At 48.5% G+C, this 22,626-nt stretch overlaps 3 protein-coding genes across 5 annotated transcripts in view; 1 reads left to right on the forward strand and 2 right to left on the reverse strand.

Moving 5' to 3' along the window:
* Positions 1 to 1,423: 1,423 nt before the first annotated feature.
* ampd3a (adenosine monophosphate deaminase 3a) lies at positions 1,424 to 15,200 on the forward strand. The gene is given in 15 exon segments (XM_061813740.1): positions 1,424 to 1,651; positions 1,741 to 1,927; positions 2,739 to 2,904; positions 2,980 to 3,199; positions 3,872 to 4,001; positions 4,069 to 4,263; positions 4,344 to 4,370; positions 4,372 to 4,476; positions 5,263 to 5,426; positions 5,509 to 5,635; positions 6,540 to 6,703; positions 6,762 to 6,882; positions 8,099 to 8,254; positions 12,169 to 12,279; positions 13,949 to 15,200. Coding segments are annotated over 15 exon segments (2,268 nt in total). The 5' UTR covers positions 1,424 to 1,430; the 3' UTR covers positions 14,123 to 15,200.
* Positions 15,201 to 15,348: 148 nt separating this feature from the next.
* On the reverse strand, positions 15,349 to 18,511 carry lyve1a (lymphatic vessel endothelial hyaluronic receptor 1a). Its single transcript, XM_061813744.1, has 6 exons — positions 18,253 to 18,511; positions 17,998 to 18,175; positions 17,776 to 17,915; positions 17,209 to 17,385; positions 17,049 to 17,121; positions 15,349 to 15,700 (listed from the first exon to the last, which is right to left on the reverse strand). The coding sequence occupies exons 1-6, from the start codon at positions 18,335 to 18,337 to the stop codon at positions 15,634 to 15,636; spliced, it is 720 nt and encodes a 239-aa protein (XP_061669728.1). The 5' UTR covers positions 18,338 to 18,511; the 3' UTR covers positions 15,349 to 15,633.
* A 1,864-nt stretch (positions 18,512 to 20,375) lies between these two features.
* mrvi1 (murine retrovirus integration site 1 homolog) overlaps positions 20,376 to 22,626 on the reverse strand; it is a 39,595-nt gene continuing 37,344 nt past the window's right edge. For all 3 annotated transcript variants that reach the window (XM_061813738.1, XM_061813739.1, XM_061813737.1), the window contains exon 37: positions 20,376 to 22,161. In XM_061813738.1, the coding sequence (XP_061669722.1) occupies positions 21,999 to 22,161 (163 nt within the window). In that variant the 3' untranslated portion in view covers positions 20,376 to 21,998. The remainder of the gene's footprint in view (positions 22,162 to 22,626) is intronic.

Consider the following 22,626-nt stretch of genomic DNA (forward strand, 5'->3'; position numbering starts at 1 on the left):
CGCGTTCAAAACTTTTTTTTTCCCGGACCGGCGTTCTCCGCCGATTCCCAGCGATCGTTGACGTTCACTAGCGTTGAAACAACGCTCTTCTGGCGCTATCCCGGCGACTACCGACGTTTCCTCAAACGCTGACCAGAACGTCAAAACAAAGGACTCGCTCAATACCGTAGTTGCGCGTTACTAATTATTTACGTGGTGAAGTAATTTCGCCCGTGTCGGGGATGTCAAACGATTTCACGCAAAGTCCGCACGAAGCCTTCTTGAATCCATTTGTGTCTTTTTATTTGAAAAGACTGGTCGCGCTTAAGTCAGGAGGTGTACAAATACCGCATCGTGGATGAATGGACGCTGTGGAAGACTTCAAAATTAACAACGGTAACTAATCAACACTTCAAAACTGGTTTTGTTTTTGTAGACCTTGCGCTCCTCCGCCTTTCACTTGAGGACACGCCCCCCAGATGTTCGATGGGGTTTAGGTCTGGAGACATGCTCGGCCGCTCCATCGCTTTTCCCTTCAGGTTCTTTTGCAAGGCAGCAAAGAGACGGCGTTACGGACATCTACTAGTGCACCGATTTGGTCACGTTCAATTCCGCTCGTTGTCATCACCGGAAAGACGATTCAGCGCCGTAACAGAGCGACGCGTCTTATTAGTGACATTTTTTGCTCACTAGTAGACAGAATACATGACAATGATGCAAAACTGTGTACTAGTTGACAACAGTCTGCCACTGGTGCCTTGGAAGTTCAACTCGTTAACACCTAAATCCTCACTAGTAGTACTACTCAAGTATCCCTGATATCCATTTTGTTAGTATACTCTTTGTCCTCACTATTACAACAATTGAAGCATACTAGATCGGGACACTTGCATCTTACTACTAGCATGTACAACAACTAGGGTACACTAGTAGCGTGACTATTTTGCTCGTAATGTTTTTTTACACGACTGCATGACACCAGTAAGACAAGTTTGGCATGCTACAGGACAGACAACTACATGTTACCACTTGGCCAAAACTACTAGTGGGTATTTTGGTGCTACCAGGGTACGACACATGACCACTAGTTAATCCTAATAATAAGACTAGTGCAGTAATGTACTAGCCGTCCAAAAGTGGTAGAAAAACCCATTTTACTAGTGCTCCCGAGTTCTTCTCCAAGCGTGCTGAGCTCTCGTACCCGTGAGGATAAATAGTGTAGTAGTGCAAGGACGGTAAACTGGATCTGGACTAAAAGCTTCCCGAAGAACCTATCGGTCTCAGGTTCACCGTCCGCAGGTGGCGCTGTCGCGCAGCAGCGGCTCGCCCACACAATCCCGCACGGAGGATTTGTTTGTTTCCAAAACAGTCCGGCATCTGGTTCCGCCTAAGAAGGGCGAATCCTCCTCCCCGACCCGTGACTTGACTCCGGCTTCTTCTGACGTGCAGGCATGCCTCGCCAGTTCCCCAGGGTCACCCTGAGCGAGGCCGAGGAGGAGACCCAACTCCTGGCGGAGAAGGCGTACGCGTCGGCGCTGAAGGAAGAGGACCGCAAGGATGCCGTGTCCATGTTCTCGGTGCCGGAGGACTGCCCCATCGGCCTCCGGCAAGACAAAGAGCACCAACTGCTCAAGGAGCTGGCGGAGCAGCGGTCCGAGGAGAGCGCCAAAAGGTCGGCGGAGTCCATATTTGACCCCCCCCCCCAGTCCGCTTCCCTTTTGACCTCGAGTCAAACTGACCGACTCGACAGATTTTCCACAGGCGGAGGAGCTTGAAGATGATTCGCTCGCAGTCCCTGTCCGTGCAAATGTCGGGGAATCCGGACTGGGCGTGGCCAAGGCCTCCCACCCCGTACCTGTCCCCCGGCTCCGGATCGCTGTGCTCGTCCGTGCCAGAATACTGGCCCGATTACCAGCGGGTCACAATTAGCGGCGATTACTGCGCAGGAGTGAGTGCGCCAACAAAAGCGTCGGGGGGTTGCACGTGCACGCGCATATGTATTTTTAAAAAAAATACATACTTTAATAGCGTAATAAAATAGAATGCAAATATTGATTGTCCTCCGGTGTGCGTACGTCGGTCCTCTGGGGGGCTCGTTTACATAGACGGTCACATTTAAGCTCAGTCAGCTGCAGGAAAATTTGCTTGTTTTTGTAGAGAATAAAGGAAAATATGCCCACGCTATATCGTCTGTCTAGACGTATTGCTTCACCTTCTGTGTTCCAATATCCGTTTATGACACAGCAACACAGACGCTCTGTCTCATTTCTTGGCATCGAACGCGAAATTTCAACATGCTGTGGTATTAAATGGCTTGAGTTACGTTTTGCATCCATTTTCTTTTTGCCGCTTATCCTCACGAGGTTCACGGGGAGCGCCTATCCCAGCTGTCAACGGGCAGGAGGCCGGGGTACACCCTGAACTGGTCGCCGGCCAATCGCAGGGCACGTAGAGACAAACAGACACACTTAGAATCACAGTCACACCTCGGGGCAATTTAGATTTGGGATATGGGAGGAAACCGGAGTGGCCGGAGGAAAACCCACGCAGGCACGGGCAGAACATGTAAAACTCCACACCACACAGTCGGGGCCGGGATCGAACCCGGGTCCTCAGAACTGCTTTCCCGCTGCGCCACAGTGCCGCCGTGCTGATACCGCACAACGTTCACATTTACGATCGTAAATAACGACTGTTGCCGGCGTCGAGTGACCCGTTGCTGAAGCGACGTGTCCGTATTGTCCCGGTTTTGGATCCAGATCACGGTGGAAGACTACGAACAGGCACCGTCGAGTCTTCTGAAGGCTCTCCTGATCCGCGAGAAATATTCCAGACTGGCCTATCACAGATTCTGCAGAACCACGGCGCAATTCCTTCGCAGGTCCGAAAACAACCGATGGAGCGAGGAGGACGAAGTTCAACCAGGTTCGGAGAATCTCCAGCGAAAAAGACGACGCGGCCCGGCGGAAAACGTGACTTTGCTTTGTCTCGGGTCTCCAGATATGTGCCCGTGTCCAACGGAGGGCGAGGACCCGTACGGCGTGGAAAACGTCCCTGAGAACCTGACCTACCAACTGAAGCTGAAAGACGGGATAGTGCGCGTGTACGACAGCGCCGAGGATCTCCGAGAAAATCGTCCCCGCGACCTTCCTTATCCCGATCTGGAGACTTTCGCCATCGACGTCGGCCACGTGCTGGCGATGATCGCAGACGGGCCCACGTAAGTCTTGCCGCGACGACCTGACGGCGCTTGTGAGGATCGACGTGTGTGAGATGTTGTGCGGTGTTGAGGGTTCGAGGCTTCTTGTTGTGTGTGACGGGGAGTTTGTGAGAGGCTTTTTGGTGACGCCAGATATATTTTTTTCTGCATTTGAGAGTCTTTATTTTGTATCTATGAGACTTTTTTTTTTAATGTGTAAGAATTTTGGGGGATATGTGAGATATCGTGCATGTTGATGTGCGTGAAGGGTATTTTTCACGTGTGATTTTGTTGTTGTTTGGATATAATTGAGGGTTTTTTTGTTGCGTGTAAAGCATTTCACTGTTTTTTCTGCAATATTTTTTTTGTTGTTGTGTCATTTTCATTTCTGATCCACAAGGCACCTCAAAAAGTCTCAAGTTGCTCAATAGAAAACGTTGAAGGTCCGACATCTGACACGTTTGACCTGATTGAACCTAGCAGCGAAAGCATTGTATTGCTCTTGATTATTATTCCCGACGGCGGCTCCCGGTCAAACGACACTTTGCAACACGCAAACGGACCTGATTGAACCTAGCAGCGAAAGCATTGTATTGCTCTTGATTATTTTTTCCGACGGTGGCTTTTGATCAAGCGACACTTTGCAACGGCGAACGGATAAATTCCTGACGCGCAGATTTTTCTGATTTTTAGGAAAACCTATTGTCACAGGCGACTGAATTTCCTGACCTCCAAGTTCCACCTCCACGAAATGCTCAACGAGATGGCCGAGCTCAGGGAACTGAGAGGCGTTCCTCACCGAGATTTCTACAACGTGAGAAAGGTCGATAGCGCGGCGGCGTCATTTGGTGAATTCGGCAGGCGTCGGGCTGATTATGTCTTGGACGCAGGTGGATACGCACATTCACGCGGCCGCTTGCATGTCTCAGAAGCACTCGCTGACGTTCATTCAGAAGACCTACGAGGTGGACTCGGAGCGCGCGGTCACGGAAAACGCGGGGCGGGAGGTGACGCTCAAACAGGTCTTCCGCAGTCTCGACATGGACCCCTACGACCTCACCGTGGACTCCCTGGACGTCCACGCCGTAAGGAAGAGGACGCCGATATTTGCGCTTTGCCTCTCGTCTGTACATTTTTCATAAAGTATAAATACCTGCGTCTCCAGGGAAGGCATACGTTCCATCGCTTTGATAAAATTCAATTCCAAGCACAATCCGGTCGGAGCCAGCGAACTCAGAGAGATCTTTCTCAAAACGGACAACCTTCTCAACGGCGAGTATTTCGCTCACATAATAAAGGTAAATACGGTCGTAGGTGAGAGCGCGCAGGGCGAGCGGTTCGTGCGTCTTCTCGCAGTTTGGGGTTTGAATCCCGGCTCCGGCTTTCCTTTGTGGAGTTTGCCTGCGCTTGTGCTTCCTCCCACATTCCCAACACATGCAAAGTTTGGACATTTTTGACACTCTAAAGTGCAGCGCGTCTTGTTAGCGCAACCGACCTCCATGTTCGCCCTCCTCTCGGGTGCAAGTGCGACAGGAAGTGACCGATCCTCTTTTCCGGGTTTGGTCACATGACCTTCCACGAATATAGCAGACGGAGGTCTGAATCGTGCGCAGGTGTGAAAATGGGTGTGATTCTAAATGTGTCCTGCTATCCAAGGGTGTACCCATAACACTCATCGATTTTCTGAGCCACTTATCCTCACAAGTGTCGAGGGAGTGCCGGAGACATCGGGCAAGCCAATCGCAGGGCCAAACAACAGTCGCATTCCCAATCACACCTACGAGCAATTCAGAGTGGCCAATGAATGCGGGAAGAAACCGGAGTGATCGGAGAAAACCCACGCAGGCACGGGGAAGAACGGGTAAATTCCGCACAGGCGGGGCCGGGATTTGAACCCCAGTCCTCAGAACTGTGAGGCCAGCGCCCTTAACCAGTTGCGCCTGTTATAAATGTGCAAGTTCTTTGTTCTTGAACGTCGTACCAGGGGCGGCACCAAATTTCTTGTGTGTGGCTCGGCCATGAAAGCCGATTCTGATTCCGATTCCGTCGGCGCTTGGGTCACACGATATTCCGACCGTTGACAGGAAGTGGCCCACGACTTGGAGGAGAGCAAATACCAGCACGCCGAGCCCCGCTTGTCCATCTACGGACGCGCTCCGGACGAGTGGCGCGGCTTGGCCGAGTGGTTCATCCTGCACAAGGTTTACTCCCCGAACATGAGGTGGATGGTTCAAGTGCCCAGAATCTAGTGAGTCCTCCTCATCCATGCCAAAGCCTTCTCAAGTGTGCCACTGAGCACCGACGACGACGTGTTTTCCTGTGCTGCGCAGTGACATTTTTAAGTCGAAGGGGCTGGTGCCGAATTTTGCAAAGATGCTGGCGAACGTATTCCTTCCCCTCTTTGAGGCGACCATTCGTCCGCAAAGTCACAAAGAGCTTCGTGTTTTCCTCAAATATGTAAGTTGGACAGTACGGCGCGCTAACGTATTGGAAGTGCGCTGAAAGCCATTCCCCTCCACAATTGACACATCCGTCCGTCCATTTTCTCGCAAGGGCAATTGTCAATTGGCATGAGGCGGGGTTACACCCCGAACCGGTCGCCGGCCAATCGAGAGGCCACATGGAGACAACCGGCTGCACTTCCAATCAATTGCCGTCTACATGTGTCCTGCTATTGGCTGGCAACCAGTCCATCCGATTTTATGAGCCACTTATCCTTACAAGGGTCGCGGGAGTGCTGGAGCCCGGCCCAGCTGACATTGGGCAAGCCAATCGCAGGGCCCGGCAGACTCAAACAAAGTCGCACTCCTAATCACACCTCGGGGCAATTTAGAGTCTCCGATTAATGTTGCATAGTTTTCGGGATGTGGGAGGAAACCGGACTGCCCACCCGGAGAAAACCCACGCAGGCACGGGGAGAACATACAAATTCCACACAGGCGGGGGATCGAACCCGGGTCCTCAGAACTGTGAGGCCAACGCTTTACCAGCTGCCCATCTATCAATTTTACTTCAACCAATCACCACCTGGATTTGCCGAAGTTAGCCCGTTTTGAGAGGGGCGGAGCGGTGCCACGCAAATGAGCCGAAGCTCTGGCTTGCCACACCCTCTCCAAAATTTTACAAATCAATCCATTGAATAATCATAATTTCCCGAGTGATGGATTTTCACATGTCATCTCATCTGGAGTCGGGCGGCGGCGTTTGGGGACCGGCCGGTGAGTCTTTCGAGACTTTGTGGCGCAATGATAAGCAATAATCCCTTCTGAGAATGGACCGGTAGATCACATCAAAAATGATACACTGATCAGAAAAATGTTTTTCGCCCGCATAATTCTCAACGCCGTCATTCTCCGCACAGGTATCGGGCTTCGACAGCGTGGATGACGAGTCCAAGCACAGCGATCACATGTTCTCATTCAGGAGCCCAAAACCGGAGGAGTGGACCGGGGATGAGAACCCTCCGTACAGCTACTACCTCTTCCACACGTACGCCAACGTCATGGTCCTCAACAATCTCAGAAAGTGAGCGCTCGTCCTTCCTGCGGAGCGACTTTTGTTTTTCACCTCGCGCCATCCGCAGGGAACGCGGTCTGAGCACCTTCCAGTTCCGCCCCCACTGCGGCGAAGCGGGCTCCGTCACTCATCTGGTATCTGCGTTCCTCACTGCGGACAACATCTCACACGGGCTCAACTTGAAGAAGGTACTTTGCACTACATTCTGGAGATCACACATTTTAAAATATCTCGAATATCATTTTTTTGTTGTTGTTGTTGTTTTCGCGAGAAAGCATCTGCCTCACAGTTCTGAGGTCCCGGGTTCAATCCCGGACTCTCCCTGTGTGGAGTTTGCATGTTCTCCCCGTGCCTGTGTGGGTTTCCTCCCGCGTCCCAAAAAAATGCAACATTAATTGGACACTCGAAATTGCCCCGAGGTGCGATTGGGAGTGCGCCCGGTTGTCTCCATGTCCCCTGCGATTGGCCGGCGACCAGTTCGGGGTGTACCCCGGCCTCCTGCCCGTTGACAGCTGGGATAGGCTCCGGCACTCCCCGCGACCCTCATGAGGATAAGCGGCAAAAAGAAAATGGATGGATGGGATGAGCAAATGTAACTCAAGCCATTTAATGCCACGCCATGTTGAAATTTCGTGTTTGATGCTAACGAATTTGACAAAGAGACTAACGAGGAGTTTCTTTGTTGCTGTGTTACAAACAGATATTTGAACACAAAAGGTGAAGCAATACGTCTAGACAGACGATATAACAATGATCGCAGGCACGTTTTCATTTATTCTCTCCAAAAACAGCCAATTTTACTGCAGCTTGCCGAGCTTAGTTGTGACCGTCTCCATGTATATCCATAAGTCTATGTAAAATAGCCCCCAGGGGACAGACAATCACAGGGAATTAATGAAGATGCATAATATGTACTCTACGTGTATTTGCATTCTATGTTATTACGCTATTAAAGTATGTATTTTTCCTCCCACATCCCAAAAATATGCAACATGAATTGGACACACTAAAAACTGCCCCGAGGTGTGAATGCGAGTGCGCCCGTTTGTCTCCACGCGCCCTGCGATTGGCTAGCGATCAGTTGGGGGTGCACCCGGCCTCCTGCCCGTCGACGGCCGGGATAGGCTCCAGCGCTCCCCGCGACCCTCGCGAGGATAAGCGGCAGAGAAAATGGATGGATGTTTTCACGAAAAGTAATGCGGTGACCTCTGGCAGTGGTGGGACGGCATCCGAGCGCCCTCTATTGATCAAATCAGGATTCCAGACACTACAGAAACGTTTTAGTCACACGTCTAACGACACAGATGAGCGTTCGCTTTTTATGATTCATAACAAAACAAACACATACATGACGTTAGATATGAAACGCGGGAGTATGTGTGACTGTATTTTCTCCCCCCACAGAGCCCCGTACTTCAGTATCTGTACTACTTGGCCCAAGTGCCCATCGCGATGTCGCCGCTGAGCAACAACAGCCTGTTCTTGGAATACGAGTTCCTGCACAAAGGCCTCTGCGTGTCCTTGTCCACGGACGACCCCATGCGGTTCCACTACACCAAGGTAAACGCGGCGAAGTCAAACTTCTGCGCAAACGACGCTTGCGTCGCGCCGTTGGGGATCCTACTGGCGGCCCAGCCACTGGGTGCAAAGGTCAGGAGGACATATACAAAAGCGACAACGAGACTAAAAATCCATCAATCCATTTTGAAGAAAACCGTATGGTTGATGGTGAATCTGTGACCAGCAGGGGCGCTCTCGAGTTTGCTTCGTGGAAAGCCGTCCATCCATCCATCCATCCATTCTCTTTGCCGCTTATCCTCACGAGGGTCCGCAAGGACTGCCGGAGCCTATCCCGGCTGTCAACGGGCAGGAGGCAAGTGCACACCCTGAACTGGTCGCCAGCCATTCGCAAGACAAACAGGGCACTCACAATCAAAGTGTGATGTGGGGGAGGAAACCGGAGTGCCCGGAGAAAACCCACGCAGGCAGGCGCGGGAAGAACGTGCTAACTCAACACAGGCGGGGCCGGGATCGAACCCGGGACCTCAGAATGTGAGGCCAACACTTTAGCAAGTGATTCACCGCTTATGCCTATCACACCGGATCCTCACTAGCAGGATAATTTAGCCTGGTTGTAGAACAACTGGGTCTTGGTTGTACTGTTTTTGTGACATTTCTGCACACGAGTAGATCACCATTAGCATGCTAAAGGACAACGGCAACTTACTAGCGAAGCGACAGTGCACAATTGACCGTCCAGGGCACTTAACCACGCCTCCTGGAGTGACGTCACGCCACGTGCGCTGACGTACGACAAACAATTTGTGAAAATGGCAAATACAATACAATACATTCTGAACTGAGACAGACGCCATGCTTCTGATTTCATTCAATCGTTCACACGTAGCAATGTTATGCTAGCGGAGAACGTCTCATTCATTTATACGAGACGTGTATTAAAAATCAAATTTAGGGCATATCTTCGTGCAAACACAGTCTGGTTAAGCTTCGGTCGCGAGCCAGCAAGAAAGCGACACGTTTGTGCAATCCGATCATCGCTCAACCAAGAATAAGTGTGTCAATCGTTCACACGCAGCAGTGTTATGCTAGGGAAGAACTTTGAATTCATTTATACGAGACATGTATTGAAAATCAAATATAGGGCATACCTTGGTGCAAACATATGTGTTCCGGTTGATATTAGATGGATTTAGTTGATGATGCGGTCTTTGATCCATCGAAGGCATTTTTCGTACTGGGTCTTCGGTTTTGGAAAGGGTACGAATGGAACTCCACCAAGGAGCCTTTCAGGATACCTGTCGTCACTATTACAAAGTCCGTGACTACACCTCTTAACCATATTTTTTTGTTAAATAACCCAAACACGCGATAAAACGCTAACTAAACCTATACTGGACCAATGTTGTCAGAGAAAATGGCGGGAGCAAAAACGGGCTTTGTTCTATGCAGATCTCTGGCCTCTGATTGGTCAGTGACGCGGATTGCGCAATATCCACGGAGGGGTCAATTCTTTTGTGCAGCATATTAAAGTTGTCTATTTGATTTCCGTAAACGGCACAGAATACACGTTTGGCTCGCAGCACATAAACAGCATCCGCTCGCGGTTCTCACACGCGATACGTTTCAATCTGCGTCTTCTGCGAATTCGAATCACACAGCATATAAGCTAACAAATCCGTAGCTACGCTTAAGATGGCTAACCATCGCTGATAGCAATGGTCACTGTACTGCGTCAGTACTGACGCGTGTTTGCTAGGACCACAGATACTGTGACGTAGACCACAGTCCATGCTTTGATCCAGTGTTCCTGTTTTTCCCAATCGGCTACATAGAAGTAAATAGTTTATTCGACGAAAATTGTGTATACCAAAGTCATTATCTTTACTCGAAGCTAAGTTTCGATTGCTTTCAAACCTGTTTTATTTGTTAACTGCATAGGTTTTCTCTAGTCTGTGTAAATTTGAAGTATTTTCGAACGCCAGCACGGCATGAACGAGCGCTATCAAAATGTTGCGTTCAGTGAACAAATCGAACTCTTGACGGATTTTCATCTCTTTGTTGGCTTTGATTTGACATCATCTTGCTCAGCGTCAACGTCTGTTGGCTTAGAATAGCGTTTTAAAATGTTGATGAGACTTTATTCACTGAAAATTTCATTCAAAACCATTCATAAATAAAGACATGGCATTCGTTTTTCAGTCAGTATTCATTTCGGCTCACAACTTTTTCCTGACTTAATGTTTTAAGGTACCATAATGAGCCATTCATCTTAACATCGTCATAATTTCTTTTGTTTTTTTACCTATAGTAGTGGTATTTGTATCATTGTAAAGGGTTTCTCAAGGTCTTTTCAATGGTACCAGAATTAATGTAATATCTTTAACTTTATTTATTTTTTGTCACGTTTTACTGAACAAAGCTCTTTGAAACAATACCTCAAATAAGTTAGTTCTATCCTAAACCCGGTGTTCAACAACATACAGAAATCAAATATGACAAGTTAAACATCGAAAATAATAAAGCCGGATTAGACATAAAAATCAAACACTCCTGACGATCCGTCGCTCTTATTGTGAAGCAACAGGAAGTTGCACACTCTTTTCCTGTCCCGTGGTTCTTTTTTAGCGCGGGCTTTATCATGTTCAATTAACGTGTCAAAACTTGGAAATGCTCCACAACTTCGACAGCAACGACGCCCCCACCACCACCACCACCACCACCACCACCGCCCCCCCCCCCAGTCCCGTGTATCTTTCCTATAAACAGCACAGAATACACGTTTAGCTCATAAAGCACATAAATAGCATCCGCTAGCAGTTCTCACGCATGAGACGTTTTAATGTACTGCCGCTTCTTCTGCGAATGAGCTGGGCAGCGTCGGCCGGCGGCTGTGACACAGCGCTCTCTGCCGGCAAGTTGCTGTTACTACATGTCCGGTCACACAAGAGTTGAATTTGAGGGGGGAAATATTAAAAAAAAAAAAAAAAGTTGTGTTTTGGGTGAGCCAAAAATAATACTATTTATAACTGTACTTGTACAAACACCATCTGCCACATGTGCTACTAATATTACTAATTAGGTGGTAGATGTCAACTAGTAAAATGTGTCACAAATAAAATATGGCCCAAAGTTGACCCACTAGTGACAACAAAAAAAAAATTAGTAGGAGATGGAACATGGTGGGTGGGGGGGGGGGGGGCGTAACGGTGGTTCAGCTGTTCAAGCGTTGGCCTCGCAGTTCTGAGGACCCGGGTCCGATCCATGCTGGAGTTTTACATTCTGTATTTTGCCACTCCCGTACTTATAACGCGGAATATGCAGGAATAAATAAATATTCTAAATTTAATAAAATTGGCAGCACGGTGGGGATCAGATGGTAAAGCGTTGGCCTCACAGTTCTGAGGACCCCGGGTTCGATCCCGGGCTACCGCCTGTGTGGAGTTTGCACGTTCTCCCCGTGGCTGCGTGGCTTTCCTCCGGGTGGGCCTTCCGGTTTCCTCCCACATCCCAAAAACACGTAACATTAACTGGACACTCTAAATTGCCCATAGGTGTGATTGCGAGTGCCACTGTTTGTCTCGATGTGCCCTGCGATTGGCCGGGGACCGGTTCAGGGTGTAACCCCGCCTCCTGCCCGTTGACAGCTGCGACAGGCTCCGGCGCGCCCCGTGACCCTCGTGAGGATAAGCGGCAAAGAACACGGATGGAACTTGGGCCCGATGTCAAGGATACGGATCTTCCCTTTCGATTTTACTACGTAGTCAGCCATGCAGTCAAAAGTTTATTCCCAATTTGAGTGTGACATGTAATCGTTTGCGCGAGTCCACACTTTCTGATTTGAAATCGTCGACGTAGACTCGTGACCTCTGAACTTGACTGGGCTCAGCCGCTAGTGAGACGACTCGGGCGGATAAAACGCTAACCGCGCCTAATTGTGAGCTTCGCGGCGCCAGGAGCCGCTGATGGAGGAATACGCCATCGCGGCGCAGCTGTGGAAGCTCAGCACGTGCGACCTTTGTGAAATCGCCCGAAACAGCGTGCTGCAGTGTGGACTCGCCGAGCAGGTACGGCCTCGCTATGGAAGCTTTCAAATTTGAGGAATTTTTTAAACCGATTTCACTTCTCATTTTATGAAAATTAAATGTCCATACACTAGAAATGAACAAAATTGAAAGCTTGCGGGTTTTTTTTTACAGGACAAAAACATAGTTGGAGGAAATGCATTGAATATATATATAGCAAGCAAAATTAATGTGCAGCAAGGCCCTCGCGTCTTGGCATTTTGCACAGCTATTAAAAAAAAAAAAAAAAAAACATTAATAACTGAATCAGATTTTTCCTTTCCAAACGAACCTCAATCCCCAATTAATTTCCATAAAACTCTGATTCCCACAAATTTGGATCATTTTAATGGAAATTTCCCATCTTATTCTCCATTCCTTTCGATGTACTGTAAAGTATTGTTAATCCATATATAGTATTAGTAATATAGTATATTGTCACCGATTATTCACATTCACATCTGGTTCCACACCGCAGGTGTCAAACCCGAGGCCCGGGGGCCAGATCCGGCCCGCCACGTCATTTTACGTGGCCCGCGCAGGCAAATCATCCGTGTCGACTTTCACGTTATTTTTGTTCGAATCTGTACCGAAATTTCAAATTGTCAAAACATAAATGATAACACTGCAATATTGTAACCATTTTTTTGTGTTACCAAACAACAATAGTTGAAAAATCTCAAGGCCCGGGGGCCATATCCGGCCCGCCACGTGATTTTACGTGGCCCGCGAAGGAAAATCATCCGTGTCGACTTCCATGGTTTGTTTGTTCGAATCTGTACCAAAATTTTAAATGTCAAAACGTCAATAATATTGCAGTATTGTAAAAAAAAAATGTTTGTGTGTGTTACCAAACAACAACAGTTGAAAAAACTCAAGGCCCGGGGGCCAGATCAGGCCCGGCACGTGATTTTAAGTGGCCCGCGAAGGCAAATCATCCGTACCGATTTCCACATTTTTTTGTTCGAATCTGTACCAAAATTTCAAATGGTCAAAACATGAATGATAACATTGCAATATTGGAACCATTTTTTTGTGTGTTACCAAACAACAATAGCTGAAAAAACGCGTTACCCTTGATTTCGGATTCCAAAAGTAGTTGATAAATTTCACGTGTAAATGTGATGAGGCAAGTAAAGATATTTTTATAGGTTGACAGTCATAACGTCCCTCATAACTACAATGTGGCCCGCGCCGAAAAATGGGTTCGATACCCCTGTTCGGTACGGTATTGTCGTATTCACGCTGTATTGGAATAATCTTTTAACACCTCAATTATCAATTGTCACAGATGATTATTAATACCAATACCGTTTACGTCATTGTCAACTTCTCATGTATTTATGACCGCATATTCAGTGGATACTACACAGTTTCATGTCTGCCATCTTTCGATTGGCCAAAAGGAAGAATTATATGTAAGCCTTTATATATTTCAAGAGATAGTTTTGAAATATGGAAAAAAAAAAATCCTCCCCACTGGGAGGTTGCATGGACAAATGCCCCCCCCCCCCCCAAAAAAAAAAAAAAAAATTTGATTCTGGAAGGTTAATTTAGTTGTGTGCGTGATTGTATTCTATTTGACTTGAAATCAGAAATGACCTTTTATGACTCTGTGATCGTTCGTAAGGCGTCGACCGGGCCGGTCGGTTCTGCTGTCGTTCACGAGCAGGACAAGAAGCACTTTTTGGGTCCGGACTACCTGAAGGACGGACCCGAGGGGAACGACATCCGCCGCACCAACGTGGCCCAGATCCGCATGGCCTACCGACACGAGACTCTGTGCAACGAACTCAGTTTCCTGGTGGATGCCGTCCGGTCCGAAGCCGCCAAGTCTCTTGTGTGAATCCGACCGGGACCGGGCGGTACTACGAGGGGCGCTGCGGGGACGTAAATTGGGGATTCGTGTACCTTATCGCAAACACCACAGAAAAGTCGACCTTCACGCGACTGAAATGCTCACAAGTGAAACGTCTTCATAGTCACTACCGAAACGTTCTCTTAATATTTTCTCGCATATTTTGACATCACACTGGCGCATACTTCGAGTAAACATGTTTGGAAGGTAAGTGCTGAAAAAACGCTGCAAACAATTTAGGACTGAATGGTTGACAGATAGATCTGTCCATCCATTTTCTTAGCCGCTTATCCTCACAAGGGGAGTGCCGGAGGCCGTCCCAGTTGCAGGAGGCGGGGCACACCCTGAACCGGTCGCCAGCCAATCGCAGGGCACATCGAGGCAAACGGTCGCACTCACAATCACACCTATGGGCAATTTAGAGTGTCCGATTAATGTTGCATGTTTTTGAGGATGTGGGAGGAAATTGGAGCACTCACCCGGAGAAAAGCCACGCAGGCACGGGGAGAACATGCAAACTCCACACAGGTGGGGCCGGGATTGAACCCGGGACCTCAGACCTGTGAGGCCAAGGCTTTCCAGGTGCTCCACCGTGCTGCCCTTGACAGATATAGTTCATCCATCCATTTTCTTTGCTGCTTACCCTCACAAGGGTCGCAGGAGTGCAAGAGCCTATCCCAGCTGTCAACGGGCAGGAGGCGAGGCACACCCCCAACCGGTCGCCAGCCAATCGCAGGGCACATCGAGACAAACGGCCGCACTCACAATCACACCTATGGGCAATTTAGAGTGTCCGATTAATGCTGCGTGTTTTTGGGATGTGGGGGGAAACCCACACAGGCACGGGGAGAACAGGCGGGGCCGGGATCGAACCTGGGACCTGAAAAAAAAAAAAATCTTCCCTGAGGTGTAAATGCGTTTTGTTGTACTTGGGCAAGAGTGTCAGCATATTATATCATATTTTAGTATGCAAAACTATAGTCACGTGTTACAGAAGCGGACATGAGAACATTCCGCTGGTGCCAGGGAGAGGCAACGTCGCATTACGCCACTGACCAATCGACCCCACTCGTATTGAATCAGCGAATATTTGCCGAGTTGAAATGAAGGGAAAAAAAATCTTCCATAATTAATCATTTGCACGCGATCCCTTTACCGTGTGATGGTGGAATGCGTCAGCGCCGTTTACACAAGACAAGAAAAGCCCACACGAAAGCTTTGCACACACTTTAGTTTGCACAAACGTGATTTTTACATGTGGATAAACGAGTTCTTTAAAGTCGCACTTATTTGCGTGTACTTCCAAAAAACCGAAGGAATTAATAAACAAAACAATGGAACCAGTCGTCAAAATGATCGCGATCGATTGTTCCGTCGGCTATAGTGTACGCGCGGTACATTCTTGCAAACAGCGGACGCAAAACGAGAATGCGTGGTGCAAAACCGGGCGGGTCGAAGCTGGAATCAGGCGGACCATCACTCGAAGGCGCGCCGAGCGTTTAGCTGGCGATTTCGACGCCTCCTCCCCGCTCCTGGGTCACGTCGGCCCTCTGGAGGCGCCTCTTCCTGCTCACACAACACACACAAGTGCACAATCTCACAACGGGACCCAAAGTCCGCCGCCGCCGCCGGGTTTAGAATATCCCCAAAGAGGCCAAAAGATCACACTTGACGCTCCCCAGCTCACGTCAACCTACTTCCTTGGCACCGAGGATTACACACCTGTGCCTCAAGATAAGAGTTGAGAGCGTCCACGCTCACAAGTGGAACTGCCATTTATCGATTCGGGCCTTAACAATTGAAAAAAAAAAAAAAACATAACCTGATTGCAGTAAGGAAAGTCATGCTGTCATTAACACTATCGTAAAAGCACACAATAATAACAATTAGAAAGTAGAGAAGTAAAATGTTTCATCGTGATATGGACGTTTGCCAGCAGGGGGCAACATAACAACATCAGGCAACCCGGAGTTGGACCACAACTCAGTAAGCTGCGGTAATATTAGCATTCTTCGAAAGAAGATGAAGGACACGTGGCTTTGAATGTTGTTTTATGTGTTTCGACAACATTTTTTTGTTCAAATGTCCCTCGATTGAAGCGCTGGAACACGGCCACATACATTCTAGTCGTTAGCCCGTCTATGGCGTTACCGATTTTGTGTTCCCATTAAGCTGGTAGACCTAAATTACGGGATTGTTAAATTCTTTGTGCTGTTTGACAGCCAACTCCAAATGGTCTCGTGTGGAAGTAAACATGTGCCACCGGGATTTGAATTCGTAATGCAAAGTGATCACATTTTCAATAGTTGCTACAATTCGGTGTCTAGAATTCATCGTCTGTGACAGCAGGCAGGGTTACTTCAGGTCAGAACCGAAGAGCCAGCCAATCACAATGACGCTTTCTTAGCGTGTGACGTCACGTGACTAAGAAAGCGTAACTGCGATTGGCCGGCTGTTGGCTTCTGACCTGAGGTAACCCTGGCAGGTGGCACATACGGTGAATTTCAGACAGCGAATTGTAGCAACTATTGAAAATGTGATCACTTTACATTTCAAATTCAAATCCTGGTGGCACATATTTACTGCCATAATCTTGGCAATAAATTGTTGGTTTTGTGCCAAAGTGCTGCTCGCTGTGAAGTCAGCCGAGTTGCGTTCACGGCCACCGAGGAAAGTCCGTCAAAAGCCGGAACCTGAGAGGAGCGGATCATGTTCAATACCGACATTGGAGTACAAAAAATATGGCTTTGGTGCTATTGGAGGAACTGTTGAAGTGAGTTGAGGAGCTTCTTTGAGGCAAAGCCGATCTTTTGCCGCCATCTTGTGGCATCTCTTGGTAAATTAAAGAACCTCTTTTGGGTGTTGAATTACCGGCAGGACTTGTAGTACAAACAACAAGCTGGCAACAACTTACACTTTCATATACGCGAGGACGGCAATGGCGACGGCGAGGACGGCGCACGCCGAGCTGATGAGGATCACTTTTCCTGCGCCCATCACAAAATGACGCAACAGCGTGACCAAACGGAACGCCGATCGCGACGGTGAAGGGATCGGCGGGAAGCGGCGCGTACCTCTGCCGGAACTTTGGTCCTCGCCGGACAATCGGGCCAGCTCCGCCACCTCCAGGTTGTCCAGCAACGAGAGGTCGGAGGGCAAAGACAGGTCGAAAACAACCAGGGCCGGCGTCGGACTTGGCGAGTCAGAGGACTTGGGGGCCAGGGTCGTGCTTTCTTCCTCCTCCGTGTAATCTGCGTAGGTCAAAAAAAAAATGTAAAAAATTACATTCCAGCCAGTGCGTATCATTGGTATCGATTATATTTGTTTGTCGGGTGATAAAAATACACTTAAAACCAAACATAATGGCGATATTGATAAATATCGTGAAAAAAATTATGGTAAATGAAAAACAAATATTCAAGATGTCAAATTATTAGTTATTTAGATTACTGAACAAAAAACAATGATCAATTTCTACCATATGCGAGTATCCCATGAAGCCAAATTTAGGTATGAAAAAAAAAATGAATTCAATTTTCAAAATGTGTCACAACTGTTCAAAAAGGCGATTGAAAAGTCCACATTCAAGCACCTTAATAAATGTGTTACGCACTGCCACGTACGACGAATGCCCCCCCTACCCGATTGGTTGAAACAGAACACATCGAACTTTTTGTCCAACGCGGCTCGCCACGCGACCAAGCCCACGCCGTTTTGGCCGCAGTTCGCAAGCGCATTGACACGAGGGACGACTGCGTAATGCTCATCGATCCATCCAAACCTTGAAAAGATAACAAAAACAAACAAACAAAAAATCATAAAAGAACATTTTCTCTTTTTTTTTTTGTTTTTTGTGCTCTTACCTGCATGTTTCCAAACCCCGATTGAGCGCTCGGTTGACTTGATCTTTGGAGGCGAGGTCGAATCCGAGTTTTGCGCAAAGGTCTCGCGCTTCGGTGATGTTGAAACCGTACACGGGCAGTTTTTGGTCATTGACGAGGCTGATCTGGACCACTCCGGCAATGCTCTTCGCCGGGAAGACTGTCCAAGGCAAACGCAAAGTCACTTCTCCAAAGGCAAAGAGCCCACCGAAGAGAAACGGCGAGAGATTTATTTACCTTGCAGGTGAATCGTGACATTCTGCTGGGAGACGACGGCGGCGGCGGTCAGCGCCGCGGTGACAAAAAGCAAAACGGTCTTCATGGCTTCTGACGGCGGCGAGAAAAACAAACGCCGACGAAGAGTGTTGAGCGCTCCGTGTGCGGCCCCGGCCCGAACGGACGGGGTTAAATAGGGGCGACCGGCTCTCGTCGAGCTCTCCGCTCGCTGCCAGAACGGAAAGGAAGGAAGCGAAAGAGGGGAGTCGGGTCAAAGGACTGACGGCGAGGCCCGTGAGGCGAGCAGATAAAAGATACGGAAAGGACGCCGGAGTTCAACCTCGGGCAAAATCCAGGCCGTTTCGAAACCGCAGTATTGACGGAAAATTTGTTTGACTCGACAAAAATACTGGCAGGGAGAGGAGCGGTTTTAAACGAGACCTTTATACGAGGGGGCGGATGAGAAGATCCTCAATTAATCGGTGATTTATTGTTAGGTGTTGTCGTAACAGCGTTTCAGCATTATTCAAAACTACCGATATCCTCACCAATGGAATTGACAATCTAGTCGATTAACTGCGCCGGAAAGGGTTGACGAGCCTTTGACCGTCCGGTCGCGGAGTGGATTTGCTGCCGACAAGCATGTTCGTCGCGAAATCCAGTCCGAACTGCTGTCCAAGGCAGTTTTTGCTTCAAGGCCACCGACCGGGTCGACCCGGTCCGTCGCGTCCGGCCACGGCGTCTCAAAATCTGCGACGTCTCCGGTCGGCAAACGGACATAGACCAGTTCGTCGGCACCAGCGGACTTACTGAACTCCACACATTGGCCGTCACCGACACTAGACCGGCCTACGAGCCTAACGTGGTCCTCGGGGGCTACCCGCCTCCAATTCGCGACGACGAACGGTCTCCGTCCTCGCCCGACCGCGCCCGGGCTTCTGTCGCCCGCCGAACGGCTACAAACGCCGCCTCGACGACAGAGTTCCCGACGGACTGCGGCACGAAACGCAGCGCCCGTTCGACTGCCCGGCGCGCCTGACTACGAAGATCTAAGGCGGCGATCGACTGCGGCGGCCACTTTGGTATGGCTAGAACGCTTTTACAGGATTTTCTACGTCGATGTCTACAACAACAATCTAGTCGATCAAGTGTTGCACTTCAAGGAAGTTCACTATCCTGAAAAAAAAAGTTAAATCACAGCAAAGGCCATCAAGGACACGCTTTCAATGATTTGCAGGTTCTCCGCAGAAAGCTGAAAATCCAAAATGTGCACTTGAAGCTGTGATGTTTCACAGGCCGTCCCCGCGATAACACGCGCTTGACATTGCGCATACGGTCCAAACGATTTCCTCCCGCGGGAGCTCGCAAAGTCATCAACCCGACCCTGATCTCAGGATCCCGCCGCGATCCGGTGTACACAACCCCCACCCCAGGGAAATGACGCAGACAGAGAAGTCGCAGTCACGCATGGTTTTGTCTTTGGGTCTGAAGATTACAAAACTTTCCCCTCAGCGCTGCGGACGGCCGACGGCTTCACTCTTTGTCCTCGAAAGGCCGTGAAAACTGCGGCAAGTACAAAAGAACGCATTGAGAGGATGACCTAAGAGTACACGAAATGTAGCGTAGTGGCTACGTTTGCTATGGCGCAGCAGTTGCTAGCTTGAAATGTTTCCAAACACAGGCGCTTACGATCCCACCCCAACCATTTTGTTTTGTCTCACAGCAGCACGATGGTACAATTCCAAAGAGAGCCAAGGCTAACTACTAAAACCAAAATATTACAAGATGTTTTATCAAACATTTTGATGCGTTTAACAGACTACACGATCGCGGCCACGAACAAAACTCCTCTTCCTCGCGTAGCTTTCCCCTTCAACTGAAACCCTGCGATATTTGTTATATTTTTCGCCCAGAACCGCTTATTCCGGCATTTTTATCCAATATGTACGGTATAAAACAGCTCCGTCCCTCCCCTCCCGTCTCAGTTTCCTCGGTTTTGTATTGTTTCGTGGCACGAATTCATCAAGTGACCCTGGCATTTCAGAAAAACGCTAGCTGCCAGAATTCCGCCGCCAAGCACAATAACATCCTGCTGGCCCCAGCTGCTCGTCTGCTTATTCGACGAACAATCCAAAAAAAAAACAACAACAACAACGGCGTAATGGGTTGAATTCACAAACAATTTATTTCAAGGTGAAGCGGCACATTCCCGCTGAGGGTTGACACTCGTGTAAAGAAGATGACAAGTAAACGGTGTGCAATGTCTGACGGTGTGCCCCGAAAACGGCAGAAAAGACAACTTGACTGCAAAACTTAGCGCACGTGAGAAACTGCAATGGAACCTGCAAAGTCGTTAAGTTAGGACATGCCGGAGAAATTTGTTGGAAGTCTAGCGTGACTGCCGGAGAAATTTGTTGGAAGTCTAGCGTGACATCCGAGAAACTGTGATAAACCCCAAATTTGACCACCTTGGGGTGTGGTCAAATTTAGATTCAGGGGAGGTCAAATGAGATTTACTTTCATTGCAGCCCCGTTGTAGGTACGTTGATTCCTCAGAGGGCCATTATGACCGTGTAACCGTACCTTTAAAAAAAACTAAACAGAACTGTGAAGTTCCTTCGTGCCACTCCCACTTGAAGTTTACTGTCTAACTCAACATACAACATGCTATGTTACGCCTTTGAAAACAACCACCTCACTTAGCCTTTAAGACCACGAGCTAAATGCTAATACATAACGGGGAAACGGAGAGAAACTCTGCGGTGGTGTTATAACCCTTTAAACAAAATCGACATTTTTGAACATTAAGGGTGACGCAACACATGCAGACAAACATACTCATGGGCATGTAGTGTTTATCCTCCTCAAAAAAGGACGAAAATTACCGTTGAGGTGTTGTGCTGTCCTTCGTGTCTCAGTCTACATCTCTGTATATACTTACGATAAGCATTATTCAAAATAGCATAAAAACCAATCAAGCACAAAGTGTGACAAAAATGTGCTTAGCGACCAGTTCAGGCAACCAGTTCAGGGTGTACCCCGCCTCCTGCCCGTTGAAGCTGGGATAGGCTCCAAGCACGCCCCGCGACCCTCGTGAGGCTAAGCGGCTCAGAAAATGGATGGATGGATTTATTTTTGTGTGAAGGAATGTTCTATGTACAGGTGGAACGAATTGATGCCATCTCCATTCATTTCAATGGGAAAAGGCAATTTGAGTTAAGTGTTTTGCGTTACGAATGTGGTCACGAAACAAATTAAGAAGACTTTTTGCAAAATGCCAAAAATTTGGGGGAAACATTTTTTTCCCCCCCAAACATGGGGTTCACCCTCTCTGGTCCTCAGTGGCTACGTTTTGTTACAGGTGTTAGCAAGAAATATGAGGCACACGTGCAGTATAGGGCCACAGAAAATGATGTGGCGGGCCAGATCTGGCCCTCAGCCCTTGGGTTGGGCACCTTACAGGTTCCATTGTATTTGAAAATGTGCATAAAAAAAAAAAAAGAAAATCAAAAACCATAGAGTATGCTCTAGATCCGCTGGTAATAACGCAACTAACGTTATATCAAAAGTGCCATATTTTATCATATTCACATGTACCACAATCGTATTTTGGTCCCTAAACAGACGTGAACGAGTAGCAAGCGGAGCAAAATTCATACGCGAGCCGCCTCCAGCCGCGGAGAAAATTGGCTGCGACGAGCAATTCTTTGGTTCAAACGGGGCGGCCGCGTCCCGCCCGCATAAAAGCGACGCGCTTGCGTTCCTTCTTATGTGTCGTCGCGCTTGCTGTAGTAGCCGGCGAAGAAGGTGAAAACGCTGATCGCCAGACACATCACCAGAAAAACCACCAAGGCGGCCAAGAGAAGCCGCTTGCTCCACCAAATCTTGGGGCAAATGCGGCTAAGGAGAACCTGGACCTCTTCCGTCCTCCTGTGGGGAGAAGGAAGAAAACAAAAAAGATTGAAGAGTTTATGCTAATCAGTGCTGGAACAATCGCTACAATGTGCAAATCGTGTACAGTTTTGTCACACGGTATTTGTCCTGGATCCGAAAACAATGGACATTTCCGACATGCCAATCACTCGCTCAGAAATAGCCAATCAGATCGCCCCTGGCTTGACACGCCCCTTTCGCCGTATTGTCCCACAAGCAATGCCGCTTGTCACTAGTGTGCGCTTGGAAAAGTTCACGAAGTGTCTACGATGGATTTGTTAGTGTATCGCTGACCCGCCGAAGGAAGTGTGTCATGTTTTACGCCAGAGATACGTAAATGCGCCACGTCATGCAAGAGAAACGTCGATTCACCGATTTGTATCGCGTCGGACTTTTAAGACGGAGCACTGGGTTGCATTACGAGCCAAGTCAAATGAATACATTTACATTTATAAATACTGC

Source organism: Syngnathoides biaculeatus, chromosome 3 (assembly GCF_019802595.1).
Source record: "Syngnathoides biaculeatus isolate LvHL_M chromosome 3, ASM1980259v1, whole genome shotgun sequence".
NCBI classification, from domain to species: Eukaryota; Metazoa; Chordata; class Actinopteri; order Syngnathiformes; family Syngnathidae; genus Syngnathoides; species Syngnathoides biaculeatus.